Source organism: Echinops telfairi, unplaced genomic scaffold (assembly GCF_000313985.2).
Source record: "Echinops telfairi isolate 266 unplaced genomic scaffold, ASM31398v2 ScPeMD7_7475;HRSCAF=8513, whole genome shotgun sequence".
NCBI lineage: Eukaryota > Metazoa > Chordata > Mammalia > Afrosoricida > Tenrecidae > Echinops > Echinops telfairi.
The window spans coordinates 7,754,288-7,772,313 of NW_022111379.1; the positions used below are offsets into that span (position 1 = coordinate 7,754,288).

An 18,026-nucleotide genomic window follows, 5' to 3' on the forward strand; every position below is an offset into this window, starting at 1 on the left:
AAACATCATTTAAGATAAATATTCCATCAAAAGACAGATAACGTTACTGAAATTAAGTATTGTGATGAATTACTGTTTCAGAAGAAGTAGATAGTAGAGTCTGATTGTTTCCATACCTACTTTAAAATATATTTTTAGTATGAAGCTTTGCAGAGATACAAAGAATAACAAAACAGTGAGGAAAACGTAGGAATTTACAACCAGCTTAAAATTGTCTTTATTAAGAAAAACATTGGCATCCTTACATTTGAAATTCATTGGTTCTTTGCTCCATCCCATCCACTACCTATCTTTCTAGAAAAATCATTATTAGGACTTTATTTAAATCATTAGTTACTCTTTTGTCCAAAGGATCTGTGACATTCCCAAATTACTTCCAGAATCTCCGAATGACTACTAGCCAAAATGTTTGCAGTTCAAACCCAGCACAAGGGGCCCTCTTGAAAACCGGATGAAGACATTGTACTCTGTATACACAGTATTGTTCCGAGTCAGAGTCAACTTGAAGGCAGCTGGTTTGGTGTAGGTTTAGAGAACATTTAGTCCTAGTCCCTTTTAATTGTTTTTGTAAACCATGACTGGTACCAGTTTTCATTATTTATGTAGCTTTTGCAAAAATGACCTTATTTGCTTTCTACATAGTTTATTCTATGTTTATATTAAGCTTACCCTTCAAAGTCAGACTCTTCGTTTGAGTATTAAATAGAAGATTTTATATACACTGGTGAAGCATTGGTTGAAATTTAAGTTGTAAATATCATTGGGACACCTTAGCAACAATTATTAATGAGAATGGTTTTTCACTTGGCTTTCAATTAGGATGATTACAGCAAGGAACTATAGGTGTAAAAACTATCAGCAATACATGCCTATATATATTCATGTAATTTGTTGTTTTCTCTGTTTGGTAGTTGTTTAGATATTTATTATGAAATCATTGTTAAGATATCTTTGTCTTCATATTTTTATAGTTATTTGTTTCATGTATATTACGTAACCACTGCTTACTTGGCAAAATGCTAAATACTAGGTACTTCACAATAGAATAAAGCAGAAATTATTCCTGCCCTTGTATTTGCCTGTCACTAGAAATTGGAGGAGTTTGATGGTAAAAATCTTACCTTCGATTCTGAAGGCCCAAGCTTTGATTCCTGGCCAGTGCAACTCTAGCACATGCATCACTGGAGATTTACCAGTTAACTCTGAAGCTGAACAGCATTTTGGCACTTCTTGGCTAAGGCAAACTAGGAAGAAATATCTGGCAATCTCATAAAATCAGACAAAACCCTACGAATCACAAAGATGTTATTCCAACGTGTGCGGGTGGGGTCACAATGAGTCAGGATAAACTTAACTGCAGAATTTGGTGGGAAAACTGGAAATATAAATGAGAAAATATTTTGTTTCTTTATTCACTTAAAATAGGTAGAACTTACTCCCTTTAACTTTGTGTCACTTAACAGCTTTAACTGTGGAGAAAACTGGCATGATCCTGTAAAATGTAAGGTGAGTTTCTCTGACATTTTTCATCATGACTAAAAAGAACAACCCATGATTTTATTTATCCATTAGGAGATGAGGGTGTGTACGTGTGTGTACATGCGTGTGCATGTGACAGAGGGTTTCAGAGAGCATTGCTTAGGAGAAGAAGAAGAAAATTAAGTCCAGCTCCAGACTATCAGGATGATGAGGGTGACAAGCGCCTCCCTTTGCAGGTTTCACTGTGTGGTGAACTGAGAAACCAACCTGGGCTGATTGCCAACTCTAGTTCCCCATTTTGTTTTGGTTAATTTTACATACTGATACACTATATGTGAGAAGTGCATCCTTTCCCTGGTTTGAGATAAGGTGATAATCTTGGTGTTTGACTTCTACATTTAAATTTGTAGCTATGTGCTGAAGTAATTTGTCATCCTTTACATAAGCCTCTGGATGTTGTTTTCAAACAGTGGTTAAAGAAGTGGATTAAAAAGTGTGATGATGACAGTGAAACCTCCAATTGGATTGCAGCCAATACAAAGGTTGGTATTTTCCTTCAACAATTCTTGCTAAGGATAGATGCATCTGCATTGGCAAAAGCTGTAATTTGACCTAATTAAAGACCTTATTTTTACCTTTCTGTCCTTTAAGCTTTAAAAAAATTATTATCCAATAATAATTACCTTTCCCTTATTGGGGTTGATAACATTTTTAAAATACGGGATTTGATAATGCTTTCATATTACTGTTTTTGGCTTCCTTGTATTATACAAATGTACTCTTGAGTTTGCTCCCCCTAGCTTGATTCTAAGAAGCCTTGGTGGTGCAGTGGGTTAAGTATTCAACTGTTCACCAAAACCTGGATGATAATAGCTCACTCGCCATTCTGTGGGAGAATGAAAGGGAGGTTTTCTTTGTAAAGATGACACCCTTGGAAACTCCACCTGGCCGTGCTCATCTATCCTTACAGGGTCTCTGTGAGTTAGAATCCCTGATGGCATTGCGCTTTTAGCTGGGTACTATTAGGCTAATTTACATTTCTGCCTTGAAAACTCCCCAGGCTTTTACCTTTTTTAGGAGTCATTCATTTCTTTAGGGATTTGATTTCTCTAGAGAAGAGCAGCTAAACTACTGGTAAGTTTTTATTATGATACTGTATGATAAGTAACAAGACTATTTCCACTTTTATACGTCAGCTTTTAAAATACACTTTATTAAGAAACTTGAGTCCTAAGAAATAGAAGTCTCAGGGCGGCGTAAGTACCTCTGACTGTATGTGTGTTTGTTTTGAACTACATCACTTTTGATGCTAGTTGCAAAATGTAAGCTCTCTATGACTTTGAACTGCTTCCTTAACCATAGGTGGAGGTTCAGAAAGATTTCTTTAGCGCGCTACTTTTCTATCACTAATGATAAAGAAGCATTTGAATTCCAACTTCATGGTCCTCAGCCCATCTCTTCATACAAAGTAATATAAACTAACCTTTTAAATGAGCAGTTCAAATTCACACCTTATTTACATAGGAAGTAGCTTTGGTGATGAATGATAGACTTGGTTCATGGACTATTTTAAGTAACATAATGATAGAAGTTGCTGTTCATACCATTTTGCTTTTTAAAACCTATCATGATTAGCATAACTCATGCCACTCAGATAAACATAAAACCCCAAACTTTGCTAGACAAAATAGCTGTCATGAAAGCAGATGTTTCCCTTTTTTATTGCTATTTTATATTGTTCATTAAAGTCCCTTAAATAGCCTCTGTAAAGCTTGGGTATTTTTTATTTCATGTGGAAAGTTAATGACCCTGGAAGAATATCTATTTATAAGAGCAAGTTTAGCTATTTGAAAGTTTGAGGATGACAACAAAGATTTTGAGAGGTTTTACAATTTTTTATTACTATTAGCTCCTTAAACAGATTTATAGCTATTTGAAAGTAGCCTAACGTATTAGGAGTTTAATACTATCTGGTTAATAATCCAGAAATGTAAAGCAAATATTTTTTTTATTTTTTTTTATGATGGAATTTAAAAATTGGGAAAATACCTGGATGTTATATCAGCTATTTTAAATTATTAATAATTTGTGGTCAAGATAGTAGTTTTCCACAGAGTGCCAAATTTTGTAAATAACAATAGATGATGCTACACCCCCCCGTTTGGGGTTATAAACATATAAATACAGCAAAAAAAATACAAGCTGTATGTGTTATATATACTTTTAATGAAAACAGTGAGTGGTTTTAATTTTCTAGATATTTCAACAAGAATAAAGTATATACCTAACGGGCAATAACTTTGACCCGTCAGCCTTCAGGAAAATGATGAGACTTAGAAATAACACAATGTAATTCAATCCCTTTAGCACAGTTGTAAATGGGCTACAAAGAAATTAAAAACATTAGACATGGTGACATTTGAGAAATTAGGTAGACATAGGAAGAATTTACCAATCAAGATCTGATCTGCTTGCTGGCTAGATAATTTAGCTAGGATTGTTTACTCTCATCTACTTCTTATGTGACTTTGGACTGATTTCTTATCTCTTTCTACCTTTAGTTTACTTACCTGATAAATTGCAACAGAAATAGTACTACTATATGGATTATAAGTTGAAGCATATAAAACATTGAGATCAGTACACAGAACATAGTAAATGCTCAGTTACTGCCTAGCTTACACAAAAGAGTATATTTACATGAACTATTAATATGCAAAAAAACGTGAGGGTGTCTGCTTCTATACTTACAGTCTTAGAACCTTTGTATAGGTTTATTGTGAGTCAGAGTTGACTTGATGCCAGGGGGGTTGGGTATTATTAATAGAAAAGGGCTTCAAAAAGTTCCTAATTCAAACACTTGAATTAAAAGAGAATGGGATTTTTCCATGAACTTTTTGAAGCCCCCTCATGTATGATAAAAAGTACTTGTAGTGTTTCTGGTCCCCCAACCAGACTAAAAAGCCCTTATAAGTTGTACACTTAAAAAGCCAGTGATAATAACAATGATAACAGCTCATTTTTAATAATGTTGTATTAAGTGTTAAGACACTGTTCTAAGGGATTTACATGTATTCCAATAAATATGATAAATGAGAATTAATTGAATCTAGCACTGGCTTCTCCTCAGTGGTGTGATACAACCTAGTGTAGCATTGACACCAACTTTATAGTTTCTCTTCATAGGAATGCCCCAAATGCCATGTCACAATTGAGAAGGATGGCGGTTGTAATCACATGGTCTGTCGTAACCAGAACTGTAAAGCAGAGTTTTGCTGGGTGTGTCTTGGCCCTTGGGAACCACATGGATCTGCCTGGTAGGTTGGGGAAATGAGGGGAAGAATATTTTCACCTAAGTCTGCTGGGTGCTGAGTAATATAAATAAGCCTTCTGCCTCATAAAGACCACCATCTAACTTGAGAGAGATGGCACATAAATATGATGGGGCTTCTAAAAGTTCATGGAGAAATGAAAACTTTCCAAACTTGTTAAAGCCCCCTTGTACAGTGTGTGATCATTGTTATCAGAGAAGTAGATGCAAAGTATGCAGAAATAAGGGTTAACTAGGTATTCTTCACAGAAGATGTTAACAGTTGCGAAACAAGGAACAATTGTTTAGTTGAAAAAGTGGTGGGAAATAAATTCGGGGAAAAGCAGCATGAACAAAAAGTACAGTGATGTGGAAGTATGTTTTCTGTTCTAAGGTTTATGCTCTAGGCAAAAGTGGAAAACTAACCATCTTTGGACAGAACCTCACCTACAGATGTGTTTTATTTACTTGGCACATCACTCAAGACTAAAATTTGGGAATTTACCTTTCAGATTCAGATTTTTTTCCCCCTTTGAATGGGTCCTGCATTCCTGTTTGGCAGTCACCAACTGAGTGGCAGCCCTTTAGATGGGGCTTTATTTTCCAATTTGATATGTTTCCCTAGAACTGAAGCTTAATGCCATTTGTATTTATCATAAATGCGGTTAGATAAGCAACTTTGAGAAAGCTCTGTATTACATGCTTTATATACATTGTCTTATAGTACTGGCTGGTCTGCATAGGATAGGAAGGGAAGAGATTGCAGAATCTAAGATAAGATCAAAATAATCTGAATTTAAGATAATGGCAAATCTTCCCTTTATGTTTTACTGGATATATGATAGAGAAGAGGGATTACTTTTCTTGAATTAAGGGATTACTTCTTGAATTATTTCTGAATGGGTCAGAATAGACTAGGTAAGTGAATGTACACTAGTAGAGCCAAGAAAGAGTGTTTGAGATTTAGCTGGACATGTAACCTAGATTTTAAGAAGTCCAATTGGGGGAATAGAGTATTCCTAAATACTAAATTCACCATATAAACAAGTTTCATGGGGAGGGATGAGATTAGGAAAATGTTATTTAAAGGAAGATGTTGAGTAAAGGCATCTCTGAGAACATCTCAGATTTTAAATACTATACGTTGCATTAGAATCATATAATTAGAATCATAGCTTGCTTTTCTTCTGAAATCTAAAACTACCTTTAAACCCTCAAAAGAAGCATTTGAAGTAGCGTCAGTCATCTGAGTGGGAAGCATAGGTGAGCCCTGTGCTGTAAGACTCATTAATGGGTCTCCTGTGGAAAGCAGATGTGTTGAGAATGATGATGGCAGCAAATGTGCTTGACACGATGTATGTATGGACTGTGATAAGTGTTGTATGAGCCCCTAAGACAATGATTTAAACAAAGATTAATATTAATGTTGCATGGAAGCCTAGAATGAGCTCAGGTTTATTTATAAAAGATATTGTCTTCAAAAAATATTTATGAAATAACTTCAGAAATCAAAAGGAAAGTTGTTAAAGCTGTATCAGATAGAAAGAAGAGATTGAGAAAGAGAAATGTTAATAGTGGACCAGTAGGTGGTAATTTCTATTTTTGTCAGTGAGAATGATTATTTAATTGTACTAGGTTGAGAGTAATTATTGGTACAAAAGAACTATAAACTCAGTCTGGGTGAAAATTAATAATCTGACGCGGTTGAAATGTGGTATGGCGTACTTTAACAATGTAACATTAAATGATGGTTGACGAACATGGCTAATGTAATTGGTATTACTGAATTATAGATATAGAAAACATTGAATAAGATGAGATCACTGAGCCCGTATTGGTTATTTATGAGTGATAATAGAAATAGGTACCAAAAGCCTAGAGACAGATAAAATGTAATTTAAAGGTTCCATTCCACTAACTTGATGTGGGCCACAGAACTTAATCCTCTCTTGGAAAATCCCAAAATTAAATGATCATGGGGATGGTGGATCAAGGAATATGCTCTAAATTTCAGCAAGGTATTTCAACATGAACTGAAAAGTTTATGACCTAGGCTTTGAATACAAGCAGGGATGTTTAGAATTAATTGATTGACCAAATGGAAAACAGCTAAGTGAATTCATAACTTCTTTATGGAAAAACTTTAAAGGTCTGTTAAAATTCTGTGTCCTAGTTTTTTTAATTACTATTATTCATGCATTAACTACTGTTTTCTTGTTCTATTTTGTTGATAACTTGCTTGAATTAATTTAAGAATCTTAAGTACGTTTTGGGTAACATCAAAAGGTGATGTTGAATATCTTGACCATTAAAATCCTGAAGAATTTGACAAGCTAGAAAAGTGGTTTAATTTAGCAAGATCTAAGTTAAATTCAAATGTTTTCCTTTAGATCCCAAAAGATTACTGTTAAAAGACTCTGAAATTATGACTTAATGGCCTACACATACTGTACTTATTGATTAAAAAAGGGAACCCTAATTGGAAGGCAAGTAAAAAAAATCCCACTCTGAGGCTACCCCTGTGACTCTTAAGAATGTAACTTAATTGAATAAAATGATTTCTATTAATCTCTATTAATCTAAAGCTTCATCTTATTGAGAATAACAGATGTTTATTAAAGTGATTGAAGATACTGTGACATTACATGTCAAGCATATAGTAAGCACGTAATAAATGTAGGCCCCCATTTAAAAAAAAGTAAAAATCTCCAAGCCAGAAAACTGCCAGTTGTATCCATCTCTACTTTGAGGTTGCTTCTTTGTGCACTTTCTATTCCCAATACTAAAAATATGTATGTCATTCAAAATGACTTTTAAGAACTTTAATAAATAACATTAAAGTAAATATCAGGGTGTCTACGGGTTCTCTATCATTTACAAAGGAATAGATAGGAATGTGGGTAACTTCAAAAATGGAGAATATTTGAACTTATTAAAACAAAACCTATAAGATAAGATGTTCTCTGATTTTCAAAGTTGATTGAGAAGTTCAAACTATAGCCAGTAAATGGAAGGACTAGAAGGTCAGTATTTCCTAATGATTGTAGGTGAGCTCATTTGCAATATGCGTCCTCAGCAGGTAGAGAATTCCAATCCTGAACAGGAACTATTTGGACACTAGATATAGATTAGATTCAGCAACTCTTTCCTTTCAACTCAGTAGTCCTATCATTTTAATTTATCAATTCATCTCTGCAAAGGAATATTGGTTCTAGGTGATTTCTAAATCTAGGTTAAAATTGTGATTTATTCTTTCTCTCGTTTATGGCATCCTCTTTATTTTAAGGTACAACTGTAACCGCTATAATGAGGACGATGCAAAGGCAGCAAGAGATGCACAGGAGGTAAGTATATCCATTTTCTAGGAGCACATCGTACGTTAGCAGAAGTGTTCGGTTCTGAATGATTTGAGAAAAGATACCTAATAAATACTGGCTGTTTACATTTAGAAAGGGGATTCACCCAAAATACTTACTTAGGTGTAAATATCAGGGTGTCTACGGGTTCTCTATCATTTAGGTATAACACATTTATACCTAAGAATGTAACTTAATTGAATAAAATGATTTCTATTAATCTCTATTAATCTAAAGCTTCATCTTATTGAGAATAACTTGTCTATTAAAGTGATTGAAGATACTGTGACATTACATGTCAAGCATATAGTAAGCACGTAATAAAAAAGCATTCTTAGGTGTAAATGTGTTAGCTTTCCTTTAATCAAGTCATTTTGTACAACTTCAGGTTTCAGTAGTGTCTTGCGGTCAGGTACTGGGATTTTTTTTCCCATGCAAAGAAAATATCATTTGTTTAAAAGCCCTGTTGCTTTTAAATTTTTATACTATATTATTCATCAAGAACTTTTTTTCAGATGGTTTTTCTAATCTGTGTGTGCAACATGCTGTGCATTGTTTAACTTAAATTTTTAAAAAATATTTGTGTTGAGATAAAACTTAGACTGCATAGAATTCAGTGTTTTAAATGTCTTTTTAAAGTGTGCATCATCGCCAATTTTAGGACCTTGTTTTCATTCTTGTACTCCTTAGCTCCATTTCCCCCAAACTCGCCTACAATAGCTCTAAGAAACTATTAATAATACCATCCCCACTCCACCCCCCAAAATAGCAAAATAAAACTAAAAAGCTTCAATCCAAAAGAAAGCAGAATTCATAAAAAATGAAGACAAAATTTAAATGGGTCAAAAGGCAGAACAAATGCTAAGGTGTTAAATTTTAACTTAACTGCATCTGCATTAATGTACTTTTCCATGTACTCTGTGTGATAACCAAGGCTCTACACACCCCTGGTCAGTAGTCAGAGGGGATTCACGGGAGGCTGAATCCACGTGGGAACTCTGCAAATGGATTTTGGGCTTCCACTGTTAGCCATAATTTTCTGCAAACCATGTGCTCAGAACTTAAGCTCTAATACAATTCCCTCCTCTGTCTTAGATTTTATTATTTACAGTCCTTGGATCACACACACTGGTGTCAATATTCCATGTGGATTTAGCTGACACCTCACTCAGATGACTGCTTGTTTAAATCAAACCGTTAAGACCCCAGACACTATTACTTCACCACATTTTACTATAGAACCCATATCTTCGGTGATCTTTTCATGAGGGCAAGTATTGAGTAGGGCCACAACCTAAGAACTAATTAATCTTAAATTAGGACTTACAATTAAGTTCAAACTCAAAATTCATTCCTATATCTATGGTTTATATATGTACCTGATCCATTTTAGAGACCTCATTACCCTTTTATTGAGGAATATTTAAAATAATCCTCATGAGGCATGGTAATTACTAGTATCGTTAATTTAGCCAGTAATCTAGAGTTTAAATTACAATTGGGAAAAGGAAAGTATTTCACTTCAATTTGCTACAGACACATTTAAAGTTAAGTCCAATTGGATCCTTCTTGTGTGGCATATCTCAAAATAGCACCCAGTCTGGGTCCCAGGGTCTAGATTAAACACTCATTCAAAAGTGCCTGATTAGGAACCATATACAGGACATATTCTCCCATTGGGAGTCTATCTAAGTAATGTTCAGCATTTTTACCAATAGCAGGTTGCCCTTCCTGGTTTACCCACCAACAGAACTGTAATAACCTTCTCTTGAGACAGGCATGCAACACACACCACCACCACCACCACCACCACCTCTGGGCTTGAGTTTCCATTAAGGTTCACTGTGTACTCTTGGGTCTCTATGAGTTGGAATCAACTCGATAGCAGTGAGGTTTGTTTTGTTTTGTTGCTCCCTTGTGGGTGTCTTGTTGATTTGAGGTGACTTAAGGAGTAATGTGACATGGCAGAAACAGATTGGTCTTCTCCCTTTCCCCCCAACTTGAGAAGCTGAGGCCTCCTCTGAAATGGAAGAGTGGGAGTGGCAATTGGATCATAAGCATTAGGTGGGCACACCCCCTCATTGCTTGGACTGGATTATAAATTTACATGACCTGACAACAGATGCTTGCCTTTGTCTTAGTGCTTATTCTTTTAGTAGTGGTCCTATACAGTATTTAATATTTATCTTTTTTCCATTGACTCCTTTCTCTCAGCATAATGGTTTCTAGGTCCATCCATGTCATAAGGTACTTTGTGGTTTCATACCTATTTTTTTAGGGTTACATAGAATTCCATTATATGTATGTATTAGAGTTTATCTATTCTTCTACTTATGGGTGTTTGGGCTGTTGCCAGCTTCTTGCTGTAGTGAACTGCTTAGATGAACATGGGAGAGCATATGTCTACTCATGTTGTGTCTCTTCTTTGAGGTATATGCCCAGCCAGAGGTATTGCTGCATCGAACAGGATTTGTTTGTGTTTTTTTAAATAATTAAGATCATTTTATTGGGGGCTTGTACAACTCTTACCACAATCCACGCATACAGCCATTGTGTGAAGCACTTTTGTACATTTCTTTCCCTCATCATTCTCAAAACATTTGCTTTCTAATTGAGTCCTTGGTATCAGCGCCTCATTTTCCCACTCCCTCCCTGACCCCCCCCCCCATGAACCCTTGATAATTTATAAATTATTATTATTTTGTCATATCTTACACTGTCCCACATCTCCCTTCACGCATTTTTCTGTTGTCCATCCCTCAGGGAGGGGTTATATTTAGATCTTTGTAATCTGTTCCCCCTTTCTACTCTACCTACCTTCTACCCTTCCCGTGTTGCCACTCTTACCACTGGTCCTGAGGGTTTCATCTGTCCTGGATTCCCAGTTCCCATCTGTAGCAGTGTCGTACAGGATGCCTGTTCTGTTGTTTTAGATAGCACCATAATGCTTTCCACAGTGAATGTGCAGTGTTTCACTTTTTAATGGTTCTTTATTTAAAATTTTATTTTCTAATAAAAATTCCATTAATACAAAAGAATGTCTATAACCTGGTCTATCATATTACTAGAAAGTTAGATGTTTCACTTTTCAAAAGACTGAATAGTGTATCTATAAACAATATTTGCGATCCTATTAAAAATGGTAATTTCCTATGTATTTAAGTGTTAATATAAATCATACTAGTTGAAGGAAAAGAAATTCCATCTAGTCAATTCCAACTTGTGGAGATGTTATATATGTCAAAGTAGAACTGTGCTCCATAAGGTTTGCAAAGGCTAATTTCTGAGAAGTGGATTGCCTGCCTTTTCTTGTAACACACCTCTGGGGGATTAGAAGCTCCAGGCTTTGGGTTAGCAGCTGAGTGCCTTATACTACCATACCCAGTAACTCTATAAATAAAGAGACCTGCACAACCAGTAAAATTCATTATTAATTTATTTAACAAATGTGTTGTTTGTGCAACTATTTTTAAATTACTGCTAATAGAATATTATATGACTGGGTTATTTTGAGTTTAATATACTATAGTGCTACGTAGAGGGCAGTGGAGTAAGATCTTAATTCAGAAATAAGCCAGTAAAAACTATTTTATCAATCATTAAAGATTCTCTCTCATGAGTGGGTAGTTGCTATCAGTTAAGAGACAGCTCAAAATGTAGACTTAGAAGTGCCTTCGTGATGATTCCTACGCTCACCAGTTTTCTACTCAGTTGTGGCACCTTCATTCCTATAGTACAGTGGTTCTCAACGTTCCTAATGCCATGACCCCTTAATACAGTCCTTGTGGTGACCCCCAACCATAAAATTATTTTCGTTGCCACTTTATAACTTAATTTTGCCACTGTTATGAATCTGGCGATGATGAAAGGGTCATTCACCACTCCCACCACCCCTTAAGAGGTCACGACCCACAGGTTGAGACCCGTTGCTATGGTTTATCATGATTTGATTTGATTTGATGTCTTCTCCTACCAAAGAGTCCTGGTAGAGCAACAGTTAAGTGCTTGGCCGCTAACTGAAAGGTTGGTGGTTCAAACTCATCGAGTGACTGTATGATAGAAAAGACCAGGCAGTTGTTCTCATAAAGATTATAAGCTAAGATAATGGGCCAGGGTGCAAGTAGAAAGCAGATGTTTTGAGAATGATGACGGCAACAAATGTACAAATATGCTTGACACATTGGATGTATGTATAGATTGTGATAAGAATTGTACGGCCCCCAATAAAATGATTTAAAGGAAAAAAAAAGATTATAAGCTAAATCTTCTGGGGGCAGTTTTACTCTATCACGTGGGGTTACAATGAATCAAATTTGACTCACAAGTACCTAACATACCATTCTCTTACCATTTATTTTTCTCATTAGTCTACCACAGTTAGCTGCTTGATGCCAGTTTTGTTCATTTCACACATGTAAGCCCTGAAATTAAATTTTGGTTCTCAGTTGTTAAGGAATTCATTCAGGTGATATTGAATGCTTGTTTGTTTTTCCTTTGTTGTTGTTGGTTGCCATGGAATCATTTCCCACTCATAGCGATCCTATGTATAACAGAACCAAACATTGCCTGGCCCTGCGTCATCCTTACAATTATTCTTATGTTTGAGCCCATTGTGGCAGCCAATGTACTGATCCACCTTGTTGAGGGCCTCCCCACTGCCCTGCCCCTCTACTTTACCAAGAGTGCCATCCTTCTCCAGAGAGTGGGGTCAGAAGTAAATGAGAGCAAGTCAGGAGCATTCTGCCTGAACTTCTTCCAAAACAGCGGTATTTGTTCTTTAGGCAGTCCATGATACTTGCAGTATTCTTCACCAGCACTGTGATTCAAATGCATCAATTCTTTTTCACTCTTTCTATTCAATGTCCAACTTTGATGTGCATGTGAGACAATTGAAAGTACTGTGACTTAGATCAGACCCACCTTAGTTCTCAAAGTAACATCCTTATATTTCAACACCTTAAAGGTGTCGTGTGTGGCAGATTTACCCAATGCACTGCATCATTTGATCTCTTGACAGCTGTTTCCATGAGTATTGATTGTGGATCAAAGCACAAGCAAATCTTTAACAACTTCTCTGTTTATCATGATATGTTCTATTGGTCCAGTTTGGGTTTTGTTTTGTTTTTTTTCTTACCACATTTTAAAATTCCACTCACTCCTTAGATCAGCTCAGTTGGCACTCCTAACAGGCCCTCATCTAGTGGTGTTTATATGTCACCTCACCTCATGTAATTTTGATAGGAAAGTTATGTCATAGCAGTGATACTTTTTCCAGCCTCCTGTTTAGACTAATTTCTGCTATTACATTTTTTACTTACCCCACGTTATCATTGCATCTCCTTCTGTTTTTTGGTTTTTACATTTTATCTCTTCCTCTTTAAGGGCTTTCTACTGTAGACCAGTATGATTGTCTTACATTCTACTGAAGAGGGCCATACATTCTCTAAAATCCTCTACTAATTTTGATGATATCTTTTTTTTGGGGGGGGGGGGCTACAGAGGAATCTTCCATTTATTTTATGCTGTTTTACAGTTTTTAAAATCACTTTGGCTAAAAAAAAATAATAATAATAACTTTGGTGGGCTTTTAGCTTTTATTTATTATGAATGAAAAGCACTATAGCCAGATGGGATATATGGTTATGTTTGGCCTCACCTGGTCCTCATTTGGGTGCTGGCGGAATCTTTCATCGAGACCTTCAGGTTGGGTGAGCACTGTGCATAACTTCCTAGCTGGTTCCTGATAAATGAGTTTTAGATGATTGATTATTAACTTTTTTTAAATTCACATCTGTTAGAAGAACTACAATCTTTTCTTACTGATCCCATGTGAATATGGGGGAAATTTTTCTTATCAGTGCCTTTGTTTCTTTCTTTGTTTTTGAAAGCCACACCTTCCAGAATGGAGAACATAATTAGATGTCTTTCTGTCCTTAACTTCTCTTCCCACCCCACTCCGTATTCTGGCCTAATGTTTACTGGAATTACTGATTTAAAATGAAAATGCTAGATGATGTGTTTGGAGCTTTGTACCTGATCTTTAATAAAACTAGTGATACTCTCTGTGCCTCAGAAAGCTATACTTACATTGCTGGCGTAACGTACTATGGCACAGTATAAACAGTAGTGGACTCCTGTATTTTTCTGTTTTCTAAACTAAGAGCCCACCTTTTCTGTCATTCTCTCAGCACCACTAACCTCTGCTTCTACCTCTTGTCAATCTAATAGCAGACTTTTGACAGTGTTCTAAGTAGCATTTTTTTTTTCTAAGTAGCATTTATTTACAAAAGCAGGCAGCAACTGAATTTGACTTGACAGTTTGTAATTGAGGTTTTTTCAAGTCTAACTCTGCTAAACTATAAATAAGGTCAACAGTTTGAAACCATCAGTCGTTCCTTGGGAAAACGATAAGGCTTTCTATTCCCATGAAGGTTTACAGTTTTAGAAACCCACAGGGGCAGTTCTACTATGTCCTGTGGGATCCCTATTTTCAGTCAACTCAGTAGCAATGGGTTTGGAGGAGTCTGCTGTCTCCCTCTCTCTCTCTCAATTTCTCTCTTTATTCCCTCATTCACTGCTTTTCTCAGTCTAGATTCGCAGACAATTGATTATAAAGGTAGTCCTTATGCAGTGATGGTATGGGTTTCCTTTTTGCCATGCTGAATTTTACAGATATATTAGTGTGAAACTTGCCTCTCTTTTTTTTTTTTTTGGAGAATTATTGATCTGATTAATTAAAAAGCCCTTTAGCATCTAACATTAATTTAGGTTTTCCTATTTACTTTGAGAATTTGACAGACTTAGAAATATTGGTACTTTTCAAGAAAATGCCATGTAGATTGTTTTCCATATAGGTTTTTGGATTTGGCATAATTTTCCTATGCGTAATGGGACTTTCTATTCCTATAAAGAGTTACCATTTCAGAAGCTCAAGGGGCAACTTCTACCTTGTCCACTTGGCATGAGTTGCTGTGAGTTGACATCACTCGATGGCAGTGACCTCTTTTTTGGAAGTCTTTGAAATAGCATGATTTGTGTTGTTGGGTTTTGTTTGTTTAAGGAGATTTCAGTGTTGAGTGATATGATTAAGGAATTATAAATTTCACCTGTCCCTCACTTAACAACCACCTCATTATCTGGATTTGCACGTTTATGACAAGAATTTTAAAAATTATCTAATTGCGTTGCTCAGTAATGATGTTCACAAGCATCCAAGTGTGAGATGTGAGTAATGCTGGCTGTGATGATTATGTGTCAACTTGCCTGGGCCTTGATTCTCAGTGTTTTGTCAGTTAGGGAATGATGCAGTTATCCATTATGTTATCTGATGTGGTCAGTTCTCCCATTTTTACATAACAGCCTTGTCTGTGGAAGCTAACTATGTCAACAAGAGAGGAGTGGGTGTGTTTCAGGTTTAATACTTGTAAGCAATAGACCAACAATAAAACAAGCCAGGCAGTATAGAGGAGGTAAAAGTCAAGAAAATATGTATAAATAGGGTATCTCTCAGAAATTATTTCATTTAGTAAACACTTGTTAATTATTTTCTGTGTATCAGGTACTAAAGATTATCTCTTTAACAGACTCTTCAATAATATATATGCATATATATTTCTTAAATAGTTTGGCTCAACTCAGGATCCACAAATTACATTTGATTAACATATCTCAACTCTTATGAATAGATTCTTGCTTCCATTTCTTACCTTCGTCATTTATTTGGTGAAGACATTTGATAATTTTTTTCTTATAAAATATTTCCTATTGTAGATTTTGCTGATTGCAACTCCATGATATTGTTAAAATGAGTTATTTTATTCTTATATTTCTTGAAACTGGTGGTTAATTCTAGAAATTGGATCAAATTTAGATTGAATTTCGGGGGTGGAGGCACAGAAAATTAACCATTAGTACTGTTTGCTCATTGTGTACTTTATGTCATATTTCATGTTTAAAACGGTGCTCTATCCAATGCCTTGGAGCCCTGGTAGTTTAGTAGTTACACATTGGGCTGCCATCCGCATGGTGGGCAGTTCAAAACCTCCAGCAGCTCTGTAGGAGAAAGACTGGGCTTTCTATTCCCATAAACAATTACAGTCTCAGAAACCCACAAGGGGCTTGCTCCCTATATGAGTCAACATTGACTCAATGGCAGTAAATTTGTTTGTTTTTACATCCATTGTCACAGTGGAAATGTTCTAACCATTGTCCGTGGTTTAGTTGCTACTGAAGAAATGAATTTTCAATTTTAAGCAAAAGGAAATGGTCCATGTGCTGAGTGTCTACTATATTGGAAAGCACATCTACAGAACAGTTAACACAGTATTAAATAACAAAACAGCAATAGTTTGTTCTAAAATTACATTTTAGATTACGTTCTTAAACCCTTTCTTTTTTCCTATACTTTTTCATCATTAAATATGATAACAGCTTTTGTGTATAATGTATTTATTTTTTTCTTAATGGAACAGCGATCTAGGGCAGCCCTTCAGAGGTACCTGTTCTACTGTAATCGCTATATGAACCACATGCAGAGTCTACGCTTTGAGCACAAATTGTATGCCCAGGTGAAGCAGAAAATGGAGGAGATGCAACAGCACAACATGTCCTGGATTGAGGTGCAGTTCCTGAAGAAAGCAGTTGATGTCCTCTGCCAGTGTCGTGCCACACTCATGTACACTTATGTCTTCGCCTTCTACCTCAAAAAGAATAACCAGTCTATTATCTTTGAGGTAGGTATAGGTCTGGTGGAAGACACACAGCAGGTAAAAGCTCATCCTGTCTCATAGAATCTACTTGGTCTTTCATTGGAAAATACACAGTTGAAACTTGAACCTGTACGAGGATTAGGGATTCCAGCCTCTTACATAGCTAAAAATCTGCTTATAATTTAGTTGACCTTTGAACAGTACAGTTTGAACTCCACGGGCCTACTTATATGTGGATTACACACACACACACACACACACACACACACCCGCCATTGTTACTATTAGTAAACTCAAGGATTTCAGGTGTCCATGTAAGACTCTGTGTGGCTCGAATTATCTCCATCTGAACAATAGACCAAAAAAATGCATGCATAAATAGGCCCCAGAAGTTCAAACTATATATTGTTGAAGGATCAACTGTGAGATTTTAAAGGTTTCTTTGCCTACTTGGAATACATTAGTAGACACAATATTTTCTCAAAAGGTACAGGAAGGAAGTTTAAATTTTCTGTCTAAAATTTCATTTAAATTGATATGGCTCAGCTAGCTAGCAATTAAGTGCTCTGGATTTGAATCTCGACTTTATCACTTTTATAAACTCTCTTGACTTGGAGCAAATTATTTTAACATCTATTTCTGCTTTTAAATGAGAGTAAGTAGAGAATAATAACCTGATGAAAAAATAAAATCCCACTTCTCAAACCATTGCAATCTATTAATTCAATTCAACTGCATGTGTGGTACATCTTCCTCTAATACTAATGACCTGGATCTAGGTCATATCTCAAAGGACAAAGGGCACAATTGTCCAGACACCCAAGTCTGCACAATTTCAAGTGCCAGCCTTATGCTTGAGGTTGCTATAGCATCCTTACTTCTAACCAAAGGCTTCCAATACTCCTTGGAGTTCAGTCATTTCCTAAAACAACTCACAGAACTTAAGAAAGTTCCGCAAGGGGGCTTTAAAATGTTGTGAGAAAACAATCTGACTGGCTCCAAACAGAACCTGGGAGTGTGACTGGCCAAGGTTCCTAAATACCCATTTGTCTTGCACGGTGTTAGAGGGCAAACTTTAACAGTATTTACTAAGAACTCATCAAATAAACTTTCTCTTTTTTAAAAATCATTTTACTGGAGGCTAGTAACAACTCTTATCACAAACCATACATC

The 18,026-nt window shown here is 35.9% G+C and overlaps 1 protein-coding gene across 1 annotated transcript in view; it reads left to right on the forward strand.

Moving 5' to 3' along the window:
* ARIH1 (ariadne RBR E3 ubiquitin protein ligase 1) overlaps window positions 1-18,026 on the forward strand; it is a 105,121-nt gene that overhangs the window by 80,359 nt on the left and 6,736 nt on the right. The window contains exons 9-13 of the mRNA XM_030889080.2: window positions 1,464-1,506; window positions 1,950-2,021; window positions 4,666-4,796; window positions 8,076-8,133; window positions 16,617-16,877. Coding sequence (XP_030744940.1) covers window positions 1,464-1,506; window positions 1,950-2,021; window positions 4,666-4,796; window positions 8,076-8,133; window positions 16,617-16,877 — 565 coding nt within the window. The remainder of the gene's footprint in view (window positions 1-1,463; window positions 1,507-1,949; window positions 2,022-4,665; window positions 4,797-8,075; window positions 8,134-16,616; window positions 16,878-18,026) is intronic.